This window comes from Cottoperca gobio, chromosome 1 (genome assembly GCF_900634415.1).
Source record: "Cottoperca gobio chromosome 1, fCotGob3.1, whole genome shotgun sequence".
NCBI classification, from domain to species: Eukaryota; Metazoa; Chordata; class Actinopteri; order Perciformes; family Bovichtidae; genus Cottoperca; species Cottoperca gobio.
Window position 1 is genome coordinate 26,450,787 of NC_041355.1, and position 17,572 is coordinate 26,468,358.

Genomic DNA, 17,572 nt, shown 5'->3' on the forward strand with positions numbered 1-17,572 from the left:
TGCTTCCACATAACTTAATTAGGGAATTTGCCAGTGACTCGTAATTTTAACTGTTCTGTGTGAAAGGCAATTCACTACTCAGCAACATAAGCAAAATCTTCAACCACTGCTCTCCAGATTTGGAATAAGTCATCACCTGCTGCGGGCCCTTTAATTGTTACCTCAAACACAGGCCACTCTGCCCTGATTCAAAACTGCATAATGTATCACTGCATAATGTACCACAATTGTAGGATATTTCTCATGGGGTATGGATTTTAAACATGCAAACAGGAAGACTGTCCTACCCAAGTACAAACAGATGATCACCTATCTCTTCTTGTTGAGGGGAACAATTTATCCCTTAGAACATAAACATTAGATCATTAGATATTTTTGGTTCTTTCTACATGCACCCTGGGAAATCCAGATCATGACATGATCACACTAATTCCAGCCAGCGAGACAGAGGCCAAGCCACGACGACGAGGAGCGTTACAAGATGCCTGAAGATATATTTAGAGCCAACTCCAAAAAAAAAAAGGTAATCAAATTCATAGCCTATTTACACATAGTGATTCAGTAGTTCATCTTTCATCCTGATAAGATATCTTGTGTGGATATTTTCATTTAGGAATTGCAGACATTTGACTCCACTTTGAGGTGTACACTGTTCTTGCCTGCCCTTGTGTTGATATGTAGCCTTTCTAGTCTGTTTGCAGCTGTACTACTTGTTCAAACTAATTAGCTGCTGCTGGATTAACAGAAACACTACATTTCCCAGCTACCCCTGGGGTATTTTTGGCATTACAGTCTAGGACAGCCGAGTGCAGTGACAGCGATGGGGTCGACTACTGCCTTCAGCCAAATGTTCACTTAGTGTGGAGACTACCCCCTCACTACATACACACTGCTAGGCAGAGCACCACTTAGCTGTGCTTTTCATCCACATGTTTCCTTTAGCAGTAACGAGTGTTTTTTTGGCCATATTTTAAATGCTCACATATACACACACATTTTATCCTGGTCTGATTTGATGGATACTGTGTAGTTTGTATTCTTCACCCAACAGCACTAGCACCAATTCTCTTGAGATTGTATTTAGATTTCATATTGTGATGGATGCCTGGTTCTCAATTGGACATTTTCAGGCCAAGGACCCCCAAACTGAGAGATGGAGCAGGGACCCCCTACTATATATATTGTATACAATTGTGTTTTATATTAAACTGGGCCTAGTGCCATTTATAAACATAGATACCCTGTTATTGTGCATTCAATACTAAGCTATTCAATTAATACACAGGTTCATATATTCATGTTTTTAAACATGTGCAAGGTACAGGTGTCCGTGCCACTGCCATTTAAAAACATACATCTTGCATACAACACTGAGCTATTAAAATAATTCACAGATTCCTGTTTTTATTTTAAACATACATGTAGAAGGGACAGTGAATCCTCAAGTTATCTGTGGATGGCACACCTACTCCCACATTAGTGAGATGTCTGAGCCTGATCCATTTATCCGTTCGCTACAATATGTTGGATCCATGTTAATGTGTATTTAAAGACATTTACATTTGTGGAAAAACAATTGGTTGAAAAAAAAAATAAACAATTGCCTGCCATAATCTAATTTTCCCCGCCACAGTTTCATAATGAACCGAAAATATTTTTACACTTCTCAAAGGGTGGGCTGGCTGCCACTTGTGGGCGCATTCCATCCGTAGCAACGTGCCAACCTGCACGAGGTTGGCTTTAAAGGCCCAGCCGCACAGGGTGAATGCTGCGGCTCCGGCCCCCCTAGACCTCACAGCTTCCCAGATTTACACAAGTCTCGTTTACCATGCTTTGTGGGTGTGACCTTTTTTTTAAAACCATGTAATCACAATTTATATCAATTTGCATGTATGTCATATGCAGTTAAAAACAAGTTTCCCTGTACAATTAAATTCTTAATTTCCCTTCCACTCTGAACGCTGTATACAAGGAATCAGGATGTATAAGAAATAAATACAAAATAAATCAAGAACACTATGTACATACAACATAATACACCTGAGAAGAGAGAGATTTGTGCATGCAGTGGGTAAATGTTTGTGAGTGTGTACAGGACTGTCTCAGAAAATTAGAATATTGTGATAAAGTTCTTTATTTTCTGTAATGCAATTAAAAAAACAAAAATGTCATGCATTCTGGATTCATTACAAATCAACTGAAATATTGCAAGTCTTTTATTATTTTAATATAGCTGATTATGGCTTACAGCTTAAGAAAACTCAAATATCCCATCTCTAAATATTAGAATATCATGAAAAAGTATACTAGTAGGGTGTTCAACGAATCACTTGAATCGTCTAATTAACTCGAAACACCTGCAAGGGTTTCCTGAGCCTTGAAAAACACTCAGCTTGGTTCAGTAAACTAAATCACAAGTATGGGGAAGACTGCTGATCTGACTGCTGTCCAGAGGACCATCATTGACACCCTCCATCAGGAGGGTAAGACACAAAAAGAAATGTCTCAAAGAGCAAGCTGTTCACAGAGTGCAGTTTCAAAGCACATCCACAAAAAGTCTGTTGGAAGGGGGAAATGTGGCAGGAAACGCTGCACAACCAAGAGAGATGACCGCAGCCTTAACAGCATTGTGAAGAAGAGTCGCTTCCAGAATTTGGGGGAGCTTCAAAGACAGTGGACTGAAGCTGGAGTCCAGGTTTCAAAAGCCACTGTTCACAGACGTGTCCGGGAAATGGGCTACAATAGCCGTATTCCCATGGTCAAGCCACTTCTGAACTCAAGACAACGGAAGAAGCGTCTGACTTGGGCTATGGAAAAGAAGCACTGGACAGTTGCAGAGTGGTCCAAAGTCCTCTTTTCAGACGAAAGCAAGTTTTGTATTTCATTTGGAAGTCAAGGCGCCAGAGTCTGGAGAAAGGCTGGAGAGGAGCAAAATCCAAGTTGCTTGAAATCCAGTGTGAAGTTCCCACAGTCAGCGATGGTTTGGGGAGCCATGTCAGCTGCTGGTGTTGGTCCACTGTGTTTCATCAAGCCCAGAGTAAATGCAGCTGTGTACCAAGAGATTTTAGAGCACTACATGCTTCCGTCTGCTGAAAAGCTCTATGGAGATGAGGAATTCATTTTCCAGCATGATCTGGCACCTGCCCACAGTGCCAAAACCACCAGTAACTGGTGTACTGACCATGGCATTACTGTCCTCGATTGGCCTGCCAATTCCCCTGACCTGAACCCCATAGAGAATATGTGGGGTATTGTGAAGAAGAAGCTGAAAGACACCAGACCCAACAATGCTAATGAGCTAAAGGCCGCTATTGAAGCATCCTGGGCATCCATAACACCTCAGCAATGCCACAGGCTGATTGCCTCCATGCCACACCGCATTGATGCAGTAATCCGTGCAAAAGGATTCCCAACCAAGTACTGAGTGCATTAATGGACATTTTCAAATGTTTGATTTTGTTTTGCTGTTATAAATCTTTTTTTTTTACTTGGTCTGAGGAACTATTCTAATTTTTTGAGATAGGATTTTTGAGTTTTCTTAAGCTGTAAGCCATAATCAGCAATATTAAAATAATAAAAGGCTTGCAATATTTCAGTTGATTTGTAATGAATCCAGAATGCATGACATTTTTGTTTTTTTAATTGCATTACAGAAAATAAAGAACTTTATCACAATATTCTAATTTTCTGAGACAGTCCTGTAAGTGTATCTGCATGTCTGTGAGGGGGGGGTTAGGGCGGGGGGCAGGTGCAGTGGATTAGATTTGTATATCTATACAACCAATGTCTTTATGATTAAATAGTCTATAGAGCAGAAAAGTATTAACCAGAGATTGTTTACAAGAGCAACAAGTTATTACCTCTAGATTCATAATTTCGCTATGTATTTAAGTTTAAAATAAACAAATTGTTCTTCTGGGGAGCATGCCCTCGGACCTCCCTACAGGCTCCAAGGTCCATCCACTAAGTCTCAAAAAATACTGTGGGAAACACTGGCTTTGAATTTGAACTTTAAGAACGACTATCCTTTACCTCCAAACTATTGTGATCGCTCCATTGGAATACCAATATAGCCAACCATAACGGAGGAAGTGATTTACCCATAGTCTATTCTTTTTATAAATGTCCTCAAAGTACCTGTGTGCAAGCCGTTTCCATATAAACACTGTTCTCAGATGTATCCTCCATAATCATGGTTTGTGCCTTGTAATTGGGTTTTTGCATTTGCACATAATGACAAAAATGCATTGGAAAGGCTTTGTGCTGTAAAAAGGAGTGAGGACATTTTCACTTTCACTTATAGTAGGGTTAAAACTCTAGTTTAGTCTAGTGAAGACTAAATGCCCTTCTATGCCAACAGAAACTGAATCATTCGGCTGCACTGAATTTCAAGGTACATTTTTGTTGGATGCTGTCGCCAACGCCCATGTGTGCGTTACTATGCATGACAGTTTTAATGCTCAGGTTGGACAGAGGTGGGCTGGGAGCCATCTTCAGGATCCCAAAGATAAACTGGACAACCAAGCAGGGCCAAGAGGGCAGATGACCTTTTGCCACCTAACACTATTGTGAGCTATAATGAACAAAAATATAAACTTGTTTTTGCTCCCATTTTTAATAAGTTAAAATAAAAGATCTAATGCTTTTTCTATGTAGACAGCTTTTTTCTCTCAAATTCTGCTCACAAATTTGTTTAAATCCATGTTAGTGAGCACTTTTCCTTTGCTAAAATAATCCATCCACCTGACAGGTGTTGTATATCAAGATACTAATTAAACAGCATGATCATTAAACAGGTGTGCCTTGGGCTCGTCACAATAAAAGGACAGTCTAAAATGGGAAGCCATATCTTGAGAAAAATAATCTATTTTGCATAACGTTGATCAGGTTATTGATGTGATGGGGCCGGTAGATTGTTGGCCCACTCATCCTGAATGACTGAGAGAAGATTAGAACACGCTGATCCAAAGCACTATAACCGTGCTCAATGGCTGACATGTCTTTTAAGCATGCAGGCAATGCCTGGGATGTTCTCAGATCCTTGCAACATGGGGCTGTGCATTTTCATGCTGCAACATGAAGTGATTCAGGCAATGAACTTGCATAACAATGAGCCTAAGGTTCTCGTCACGGTATCTCTGTGCATTCAAATGACCATCAATAAAATGCACCTGTGTTCATTGTCTGTAGCTTACGCCAGCCCATACCATTACTTCATCCCCTCCATGGGCCACTTGACAATAGCAAACTGCTCGCCCACACGATCTCTGCCATCTGCCCAGTTCAGTGAAAACCAGGATTCATCTATGAAAAGATCACTTCTGCAGTGCCAGATGCATCGATGGTGAGTAGTTTCCAACTCAAGTCGGTTATGACGAGGAACTGCTGTCAGCTCAAGACCCTGGTGAGGACGTCCTGAGACTATTTCTAAGTTTGTGCAGGTATTCTGCAGCTTTGAAAACTAATTGTTGCGTCAGCTGTCCTTTAAAAAGGTGAAGACGCCCAATGTGAAGAAAGAAAAACGGTTTCTGATGGACAGTGTTTTAAATGGTCACATTTGTTTTAAATAAAAGTTAAACAAAAGTATTTCCAATTTTCATCATAAACATAGGATGTTGTTTTTTGACTTTTTCTCATACATAAATACCTTCCTTACTTTTCACCGGTGTATACGGTATATAACAGTATTTGAGTAAAACTCGGTGGAGCAGTTTGTCACTAAAATGAGAATAGCTGGTCCTCCCTAAAGGTCAGCCCACCTTAAGTGAGGCTGAGCCGAAGTTGTCACTAAATTCCGGGCTAGCCCCCTTCACATCAGCATGTGGCAAGCAACTTGGAACTTGGCATGGGTCTTTCAGGTAATGAGTTATAGCATTTATTCAGACAAAAACTGTACACACAGTGCACAGCTATACATTACTGCTACTCACCACTATAAACTCTCTCTTCCTCTATCTGTGGACCGCACACTGACTATTTCTCTCTACACTACCGACACATGAGTAGACTGAACAGAGATGATAGGCGGGTGGTGGTAGAATGGCAGTTGAATAAATTCATGTGGCTATAAACTGCTTTTATAAAATACGCCCAAAATAGGGAAAGAGCATTTTTATTTTGTTCTAGTCCTGTATCTCCACCAGTTCACTCACAGTACAAGCATTTGTGTGGTAGTTTTTGGAGACTCCCCTAATGTCGTTCGATTCCCATGCATGTTTTTGAACGGGGAATAATCTGTAACTAAAGTTAGCTATACGTTTGTTTGCCAGGTGATATTTGTGACTTTGCCCTGCTATAGTGCTGCTAGCCTCAACTTTGACTTAAACCAAAACGTTATATAGTATGCCAGACTAGCTCATTTAGCTGACACAATTATCTGTCAAATGCTAGCTAACATATAGTCTTACAGCGAAAAAAAACAATCACAGAAGAGCATCAGCTCCATGACATAGCCATGTTGATATAGGGCGCAATGAATTAGAAAGGCCCATGAGGAGAGCGACCCAGCCACGGCAGCTAACGTTTTTGTTCATGTAGTTCGAATGTAGGCTACCCGGTCTGGAACTCTCTCAAGAAACCGATCTCATAGACAGGACTGCGTGGATCGCTAGCTACCCAGGCGGCCAGTCACACTCAAGACCCTGCTATGAGCTGACTGGAAACCTCCTAAGAGGCCGGTGTTTTGGACAAGAGGCTTTCTTGTCTGATGGTTTGTTTAAAGTTAATGTGGAACTTTTAAGTGGTTATGAAACATTCTCAAAGTAAAGTTATGCCTCTGATGCTTATTGGTGCCACCGGGTCAGATTCCGGGACAAAATCATGCAGAATCACCAGAAATTCCTTCAGTTAAGACTTCAGCGGGGTCTCCAGTAGCGACCAGCCAGCAGCGGACAGACCCATCTGGCTGAGCTGCCGCCTTTGACCTCCAGTCTGTAGTCAGAAATGCAGAAAAATTCACACTTGATAAGTAGTTTGTAAATGCGGATTAAACAGTTTATATATAAATGTAACAACATCCAAATATGTTTATTATGAAGATGGCAAATACGTAAATACATTTATTTGTGGATTTCTATTACATTTATTTAAAACAAGAAATATTTATGTGTATCAGAAATACCTTTTTGAACCTTATTTTTTTAATGCAGATTTTGTTTTACGTTTACAACAAATACTATTTGTGTGTGCATTGAACAATATTTTTGTGGAGACAAATTTAAATATAAATCTCAAAATACATTTGTGGAGGCTATTGTAGGCATTTAACAATAATGAGACTGACTCCATAAAATCGAGATGCGACACACCTGTCAGGTGGATGGATATTCGTGACCAAAGTGCTCACTTAAATGGATTTGAACAAATTTGGAAAAAGCCATAGATCTTTAAATTCATCTAATAGAAATTGGAGCTAAAACAAAAGTGTTACATTAATAGTTGTGTTGAGTTGCCTCAAGTAAAAACGGAAGGATGTTGTTGTTGTTAAAGTAACGCACCTCACTAACTGCTGCTAAGTGGCTAGCTCAGTGCCAGGACCACATAGCCATCCAAAACCAGGCACCCTCCTACCTCACCAACCTGCTCCTACACCACACTCCTTCCCGCAGCCTCCTCTCCTCTTATGCCAACCTCCTGTCTCCACCACATAGGACCAAGCACCGGACCTGTGGCCATAGAGCCTTCTCCATAGCTGCCCCCTCCATTTGGAACACTCTCCCCATACATATCAGAGACTGCACTAATCTGTCCATAATCAAATCCCTAATCAAAACTCACCTTTTCAGAACTGCTTTTAATGTGTAATTAATGCTGTGTATTGTATATTTTTAGTGTTTATATGATCATTTGAACTTGTAAATATAAAAGTGTCTTTCACCATTTCTCACCAAGCGCTCTATAAATCAAATGTATAATTATTATTACATTCAAAATGACTACTTAAGGATCATCTAATGGGATCACACAAGTCACAACACCAAATTTGGCCAGAAGATAAAGTGAGGGGGGTGGGGGGCAGTCTTCCCCTTCCTCACTTCCTATCCGGCACCCTTGCTCAGGCTACACCCATCTTTGAACTTAACCTTCATTTTGATGTTAACTACACAACTGTAAAGTTTTGTGACTGTATCTTGCACTGTTGAGACAGTATTGCAGTGACACAATTTGTCCCCAGACATATAAACACATGGCAAAGTACACAAAACCACCTCTGTGATAGTTCCCGCTACAGTAGGCGTCTCCAGAACTAAATTTGTCCCTAGGATGACACACACAGACTAACAAGGTAAAAACAATACCATATATCGCTGTCGGGGCTGATAACAAGACATCATGTTTTATATGCCAGCTACAATGCCACCTGGAGGGCGCAGTTCCGTGCAAGTTTTGGAGATTGAAATTGCCTATTTCTCCTAGGGAAGTGATCAGAGGTCAGTGGTGACTTTCGGAAAGAAATCTCTGCAGCAGCTCTCGTAACTCAAACACTCTGGCCAACGATCTCCCTTTAGATAGCCATCTTACTTCTGTGTGTAAGAGAAGGCGTTTGTACTCTGCCTCCATCTCCTCACAAAGAACATAAACAAGTAGTATTGCCTTGTTGTCGATATCAGTAGACTCATCAACCTGGATTGCTTACCACAGTGATTTATTAATCCTTTCCAACAATTGTGTCTCAATGTCCTCTGCTATTTTCTAAATTAGCCTAGTGACGGTGCTAGCCGGAAGAGGAACATGTGCTATCTTTTTAACTGCAGCCTCTCTTAGAAGTTCACGGCAAATGTCCTTAGCGGTGGGCAGGATCAATTCTTCACCAATCGTAATGGGCTTCTTCGCCTTAGCAATACGGTTAGCCACTAAGTACAATGCTCTCAGTGCACTCGCATTTGTTGATGTGGTGGCTAGCAGTAATTGCTTCTGGCCTTCTGGTTCGTGCTTTTTCCTTTTGAAAAAGTCCAAAGGATTGTCTTTTATTGCAGGGTGCTTGGTCACCATGTGCCGAAGCAGTTTTGAAGGCTTCATTGCCTCATTTGCTAGCCTGTTGCCACATATTATGCAGAGCGGGTTTGGCGCATGACAATTACCAGTAGCGATAAACCCGTATTGTAAATAGGACTCCTGATATTGTCTTTTAAATGCCTTCTTCTTCTTCTTCTTCTTCTTCTTCTTCCTCCTCCTTTTCCCCTTTCCAAAAAAGCTCTTTAACCTCTTACCGTGTGGACAGGCGGGCCCAGCAGGAGTTTTATTGTGCCATGTGTTGTGTACATTCCATCATGCTGGATGTGTTTTTTTTTTTATATATTTTTGGAAAGCTTACAATCTCGTCTATTTAGATTTTGAGATGAAAATCACAACATCAGCTCCTCAAACTTGCAAGCACACTCAAAAACAAAATCATAACTTTGAGCCCACTTACCTATGATGCCTCATAAATATCCTCTTTTCAGCAATATAAAAAAAACAAAACTCCCGCGCCTAATAAACTGTGTACAACATTACGATCATCCACTACTGGTTTAATAAATGTTCCCAGAAACATCCAAAAGAAAATTGGGGATGCAGCCTTTTGCAATTATGCACCAAAGCTATGGAACATGCTATGGACATTAGGGAGGCAAGCTCGCTCAATATCTTCAAAAGTAAGCTAAAAACACATCTCTTTACTTTAGCCTTTTAATGGTGACATTTTATATTTTTTTATCTTAGCCTTTTAATGGTGAATTATTACCATTATTATTTTTAATGCTGCTACTCTATGCCACTTTAAACTAATTTAAATGATTTCATTAATATTTGCTATGCCTGGTTTAACATTGAATGTGTAAAGGTAACTAAGATAAATTTCAGAGTGTGTATTTTTGAAAAACCTGAGATCAAATAGACTGCTTTACCACGGGAAAAAGAGGAAGTTTCTCTGATAAATGTGTATTGGAGAAAAACTGGCTTTAACCAAAGAGAGTAAATCAGTTGAAAGGCCACAGGGGCCCATTGTTGATCTCATGCTTTCAAAATATGGCTCTGATAGTTTAAAACATTTACAAGAATGGTGTGATTAATGTGATTTCCCGGCAGTAGGGTCGTTAAGTACGGCACAGATAGGGAAACTAGGCATGATTTCAAATGTTATTTTATACTATTTCGATTCTGCTATTTTATACTATCTTGATTCTGCTATTTTATACTATTTTAATTCTGCTATTTTATACTATTTTAATTCTAGTTTTATAATGGTACTTCAGACTCATTTACGTCAACACTTTGATTATTAATAATAATAATACATTTTATTTATAAGCGCACTTTTCATTTGCGTAAACAAAACTCAAAGTGCTACAGAGTAAAAACGATGAGCAGAATATACATTAAAAAAAATAAATAAACATTTGATAGACAGACAAGACAACACTTTAAAATGGTTAAAGTCTAGCAAAATGCTCTGTTAAAAAGATGTGTTTTTAGGCCTGTTTTAAAAGCATCCACAGTCTGTGGTGTCCTCAGATGTTCAGGGAGAGCATTCCACAGTCTGGGAGCGGCAGAGCAGATTACTGTAAATGCTCCGTCTAATCTTGTACTATGTTTTTGCTGTGAAGCACTTCTTCTCTGCAATTCTTGTATGAAAGCGGCTATACAAATAAAATAAATAAAGCTTATTATTATTATTATTATTATTATTATTATTATTATTATTATTATTATTATTATTATTATTATTATATTACCTCTATATTACTGCTCTGGTTTGTAGTTAGTTCTTTACTAATATTTAGTTCCAATACAAGATTACTCCTAACTCATTGATGTTTCATTAAGAATTTTTTTTTTTTTAAGCAAGTTTAGTTATTTGGTACAAAGGATTTACAGTTACACCTCATTGACATTTTTTCTATAGTCTCCCATATGTTCTCTTAAGTCTGATTAAAACCAGAAATGTTAGACTACATCCTGAGAAAGAGAATGATTGCAAATAATTTGCAAGTATATTTAAAAATTTTAAGCCTTTTTATTTTTAGTAAACCATATAGTCACGTCGCCCCATTAATGGTAGTCTACATCATGATTATTTTACACAGCAAGAAGGATTATTTTTGCTTTAATTAGCATCTGATTGATTTCACTCTAGCATTCTTGAATATTGATTGATTAGTGGTAGGGCTGTCGAATTAGCGCGTTGATTTCAATTAATTAATAACGCGACAAAAAAATTAACGCGCTCTTAGATGCCCCGACAGCACCCCCCCTCCTACCAGAGCTCTGACAGCACCCCCCTCGCACGGAGCTCTCACAGCAAATATTGATATATGCGATTAATCGAGATTAATTAATCACAAAGCATGTAATTAATTAGATTCATTTATTTTAATCGCTAGACAGCCCTAATTAGTGGTTGATAAACGACTGATTCACATGCTTGTTTGATTTACTAAGTATTTCTGATTTCTGTGTGCGACGTCAATTCTGAAAAAGGTTCCTGGGTTACCCTTTAATAATGGTTAGGTGGTGGTAAGATTATTCATCTCGTGATCAAAAAAGGAGGATCTGATAGAGAATTTTGTGTTGTCAAGCGAATCTACTCACAAGATTTCAAATTACATGTATTATTTATTTTTGTTAAAATTTGTGTTTATGCCATAATAATTATAATTTGTATGCTTAGTAAGATATTTGTCATTATTGAAAGTAATAAACTTTAAGTATTTAGTATTTGCCCAGTAGGTTGTTCTGTGTAGAAAAGGCTCTGAAAGAACAACAATGGAAAACTAGAAATCAAGGCCAGAGGCTTACAATGTAAGTAATGGAGAGGGGAGACAAGGCAAATACTAAAACATTCAAGAGAGACAGTTCTGTTGGTGTGCTCATAAGTACTGCATTATGCAAGAAACTTATGGAAATTAAATAAAATACTTTCTTTCAATCCTCTGGAACAGGACTCTCTATAAGACTTTTGAATTCACGTTCAGTGTTACACTTATACTAAGGATCAAATGTATGACCAGTGACCATAGATAATGCCCATCACAAATAAAACAACAAAAAAACAACCAGAATGGGAGAAGAGGGAGAAACAAGGTTATTATACATGAATGACTAGCTGGAGGCAGATCCGGTCTAGCTCCTATTGAATGACAAACCATAAGCCGGTTAAATTTTGTCTTTGAATCCATCCATGACTCTCTAAGAAGATTTACTGTGGCTTTGATCTTTTCAGCTGCCTTTTTATCCTAAAGCTTGCTCAAACTTTTAGGAAACCACATGTTTTACTTTTAGACAGCCTAAAATTTAAATATTAAAACATTTCATAGTTAAATGTAGAAGACAAGGGGGGGGGGGGGGGGGGGGGGGAGTCAAAGCCTATTCACTTTCATCAGCAGGAGTTGTAATAAACTGCGCCAAAGCCAAATGAACAGCAAAAAACTAGTAGTACTAGAAGAATAAGGATCAGTACAATGTTAAAATAAACTACTCAAGATGTTGATGATGCGAGTCACTGTGCAAATACCAAATTCCACTGTAGGAAGCTACTACTGATTGTTATTGACGTTGGCAAATTTACAAACAAATCAACAGCAAACTTTAATCTTGGCATCTCGAATATTCAAATATTGCAATAATTCATATTTTATGTAACTCACAAGATATAGCAGGAGAAGACTAGATGTTCAAACGGTGAATATTGCAAAAAGAAATAAGTGTGGATGCTCTTCCTATGGTTTACGATGCACTTGAAATTCCTTGACTTCTCATATCGTCTTTAAAAAGCCTCGTCAAGAAAACCTTTTTACACAACCAAATGGGTCCTTTACTATAAACATTTGTTGTGCAGCCAAATATTGTTCAAACCCACAGATCTTAAAAAGCAACTTACTTTCAAACAGGTTAAAGGCATCAGTAGACTTCAAATGACATGCTAAATGCTTCACCAAATAGTTTCAGGGCTATGTTCAACATCTTTTGGAACTTTCCCCAAACAATCCGACAGTCATGTTCACTTCACACAGCAATTGGCAAGGTGTGTGCGTGGTGAGAAAGTAGGCAGGATTTGAACTTCGATTGGAGAAGAAATTAGCACAGAAGTTGTCAAGTGTAATGTAGTGCAGTTTCTCTGTGCACATGTAAACATTATATCCCAAATATGTTCATAACTGAGATAAGTCTCATAAATGTTCATGGCCATGTAAACACACTCATTGTGTCTTGCCTTTCTTGCTCATCCTTTACACCCAGGCCTTACAACCACAACACACAGACCTACTGTATTGTTTTAAATTGGAATCAATTTTAGAGACACACACACACACACACACAGTTTGGCAGTGATACCTCAACTACCGTACTTTACATTTGAAATATAATCATAAATAATAGAAAATAAATGGGTAGTTAAAGTTAATTGAATAAGTAATTAAATAGGCCTACAGATAAATAGAAAACACAAATACAACAATATGCATAATACAAAAATATGTTGAAAATACATAAAAAGGTAGTCTTTTGAACATGTATTAAATGAAATTGGCTTTTGTACATGTGCAAAATGTTGGCCAACTAATAACATCTGCCCATCTGTGATACTAATTTTGGCATCGCCCAGTGGCGGTTCTGGGGGGGCCAACAGGGGCCAGTGCCCCTGTAACACTGAGCCTGGACCCACCTGTGGCTCCCCCTCCGAACGAAAATTGTACAATATACCAGGGACGTGCGGTCAGGGGAGGTCATCATGAAAAGTAAAAAAACAAATAACAATAAAATAATATTTGTCCACTGGTCTGTGCTATAAATGCATTTTCTGTATGATTCCAATCATTTTTATAGTGAAAATCGCTGAATTTGCGTATTCTCTGTTCAGATACAGGAGAGATGGAAGCTGAGGCAGCGACGAGATGAGCCTCCCCTCGGATTGCGCAATCCCTCGCAAACTAGGTTGAGCGCATGCATTTGGCGCGTGCCTGTTGCTATCTCTCTGTATGCCGCCAATATAATTTTTTGACACTTTTATTATGCGTCCTGACTTTCCATAGTCCAGTTAATGTATGTAATGTATGTGTGTAACATATTTAGTATTGCTGATGTGACATAAAGCCACAGTGAAAAAACACCAGGTGAGGCAGAGAGTACTCTGCCGCACTGAAGAGGGCGCACGTGAGCCCACACTGAAGAGGGCGCACGTGAGCCCACAGGTTCGTGTAGCTGCTGTTCTTCTACTGCTTAGCTAACATCAGAGTCATGTGCACTGTAGCACCGTTTAGTTTAGTTTCTTTGTCCGACTGACGGCCAAAAAAAAAAAGTGCTACAGAGTTGGGTTCATATATTTGTAAATCTGACTCTGAAAGAGTCAGTGCCTCCCCAGCCATGAACCTCACCGTCACTACAATATACAAAAAGTACTGATTTTTTTGTAACGTCCAGACAGGGGCGGGACTTTATTTTGATGGACACACCATGCGGTCAATCACATACGACAGACTAGGATCATACCATTATGTGAAAGAAGGAAGGGGGACTCCAGACTTTGGCCTTTATTTATTTGATTTGTTTGCTGTAGTTCTGTGTTAAGTTGTTCATTTACCGCCCATCAAATAAAATGTAGGCTAATTGTCTCCCCTGAATTTTAATGTTGATTATTTTTCTGTTTGTTTTATTCTGATTATTATTCATAGTATTTATTATTTATATATTAATTTAGTATTTCAATTCATATAATATGTTCTTATTATTAGGCTGCTATATTATGTTATTATAAAAACTCTAATTCTCTGAGATTGAAGTTACATAATAACATTTCAAAAATAATAAATATTATATTACTAAACAAATGTTTTGTTGTTTTTACCTTCAATTGCACTGATACACCATGTACCCAGGGAGCCAACAAAGACATTTTATTCAGGAGTGTTAAACAAATGCAATGGTAAGAAGTTTGAGATTCAAACTTTAATCTGTCATAGACTGCAGCCAGAAATGGGTCAGACATTCAAACTTTAATTGGTGTTAAACACAGCAGCCTCAGCTCAGAAATGTGAAACAATTTGCACTCTTAAGTATATATATATATATATATATATATATATATATATATATATATATATATATATATATATATAGCACCAAATCACAAGTTACTTTTCACAGGTGTTGCATAGGTGTTCTTTTATTAAATAAACTAAACCCTTATGTTATTTATCTAATTTATGTGCACGTTTCCGTGTTTACTGCGTTGCTTTGCACGTTCACATTCTCTCCTCGCGAACACCTCCAGTCAGAGACAGAGCGGAGGAAAGGAGAGGAGAGAACTACACAATGCAGAAAAGTCAAAAATCCAACATATTAATTATAAATGGAGCGACGTCGAACCAACTCAGAAACTCAGGCGAAAAATATCCACGTTTTTTTTAAAAGGCACACGGCCTGAATCACCAGCAGTGATGCAGATGTTAGCTCTGCTAATGTTATCTCTGTTGATGTTAGCTCTGAACCTTTGCCATTCTCTGACAGTTTGCTATATGTGGCTAAAGTAGGCGTGGGTAGAGTGGATATGCTGATTAAAGTTCAGACAACAGTAACTGTGTATTCTTTTTTGTAACGGAAAAAAATGCATAAAAATAAGGCTTTTATGAAAACACTGAATGAAAAATGCTTACCAACATAAACCATTTATAATTGCTAAATTAGGCTAACATAGAAGGCTCCTAGTGTTACTAAATGAAGATTCATTTGGAGCCGTAAGAGCCAAAAGAGCCAAATCTTTGAAAAGAGCCGGACCTCCCATCACTAGTATGAACGGTTTCACTCGTTACCATGGGAACTTAAGTAAAAACATGCATGCCATGATTGATTACTGGAGAGATGCTGTAAGGAACATACCAATCATGGTATTGTTTTTGTTGTGCTTGATTATTTATACTTAACTAAAAACATTGAAGGCTTGAACACTGCTTCGTCTCTTTTGTTCCGGGTTGAATGTACCTCGGGTTGAATGTGCCCCTCTGACAACACACTTGACCCCAGCCAGGCCCCCCTAGTGATATTGATCTAGAACCGCCACTGGCATAGTCAATGTCGGTCCCTCGCCATGATACAACCGACCTCAGCATGTGCAGATAATTCACTTTACACAATTTTGACCAAATTATTGATACCACTAAATACTTTGTCTATTTTAAATCATTCTGAAACACCTAAGCTACACAAATAAATCATAAACTATGTAACTGGAATGTATATTCCGTTCTCCTTGTGCGCGTGTTATGTTGTAGCCTACCTGAGTAACAGTACTAGTTTCCAGGCGAGTAAAAAGCCCGCCACAGAGAGCTTCCTTTTCCTCATCTCTCTCCAGAGGCTGGGAAACCTCTGCTCACCTCGCAGCTCTGGAAGCTTTCAGCACCACGAATAGCGCTCGTGCTCCAGCTGTGCTCAAACAACACGCGGAGGGCAACTCAAAAACATACCGTAGTATCAAGAACTCCAAAAACTCAATGTGTTCGGTTAATTCCCATAACTAGTACGAAAACAGCATGAAAGCTAGGCATCCTACAGAATACATTAGTTAACTGAAATAAAAGAAAAGCGGACGACAGCTGTTCAGACTCTGCTCTAGGCTCGTTATGTGCCCGAGTGAAGCACGGGGACAGAGAGACCCGCCCGCAACTCTGGATTGGCAGGACTGTCAGACAGTTTAGCCAATCATCTACAGTGTTGTTAAATTTTCCAGCTGAATCGCATCTGAAATTAGAAGCCCAGCGAGCCGGATCAAATTTAACACCCACCCATGCATTATTATGCCTTCTTCTCTCTGTGTGTATGTTCCTATATACCACACCATCCTGCCATCCTCCTCATTTACTTTTCCTTCTTCTTGTCTTTCTCTCTGTTTCTTTCTCCATCTGTCTCTTGCTCTGTGTTATTCTGCTCTGTTGGGCAGCATCGCATAGAGTCGCATGTGGTTGTTATTCCCCGCTGTAAAGTAGTCTATGATGATGACAGTTTGCCATATGTGGCTAAAGTAGGGTAAAGTAGGGTAGAGAGGATATGCTGATTAAAGTTCAGATTTACATCAAGAGGCAATAATGGATAGTATACAGTGTAGTCCATAAGTACTGGAAAGTGGCCATGTTTTATACACATTGGCTCTATTATAATAATAATAATAATAATAATAATAATAATAATAATAATAATAATAACACATTTTATTTGGAGACGCCTTTCAAGACATCCAAGGACACCTTACAAAATGCAGGAGATAAAAACAGCAAAAACAATGAGAGGGAGAACAGACAAACAAAACCAGACATATAGTGTAGACACAAAACAAAGAGCAATCCATATGAAAAGTTTGATGATCCCCATGGTGGTGTAGAGGGTCAGAAACAGTATGATCCAGCAGTTTCATAGTCCAGGTGTGTGTCGAGGAGGCTACGAAACCAGCCGGGCAGAGGGGTCGAGTGTGTCAGCTATAGCCACAGACTGCAGGCTACACCCAGGCGGGGGGACCCGGGCCCAGCAGCAGGTCAGCCGGTTAGACGGTGGGCACGGACACAGTGACGGGGCAGCCTCCGTGTTAGCGATACACCACAGGAAC

At 39.0% G+C, this 17,572-nt stretch overlaps 1 protein-coding gene across 3 annotated transcripts in view; it reads right to left on the reverse strand.

Annotated features, from left to right (window-relative positions):
* glra3 (glycine receptor, alpha 3) overlaps window positions 1-16,556 on the reverse strand; it is a 52,921-nt gene extending 36,365 nt beyond the window's left edge. For all 3 annotated transcript variants that reach the window (XR_003832893.1, XM_029441154.1, XM_029441151.1), the window contains exon 1: window positions 16,253-16,556. Coding sequence is in view for 2 of the 3 variants with exons in the window: in XM_029441154.1 (XP_029297014.1) it covers window positions 16,253-16,317 (65 nt within the window). In the remaining variant the exon portion in view is untranslated. The remainder of the gene's footprint in view (window positions 1-16,252) is intronic.
* Window positions 16,557-17,572: the final 1,016 nt, after the last annotated feature.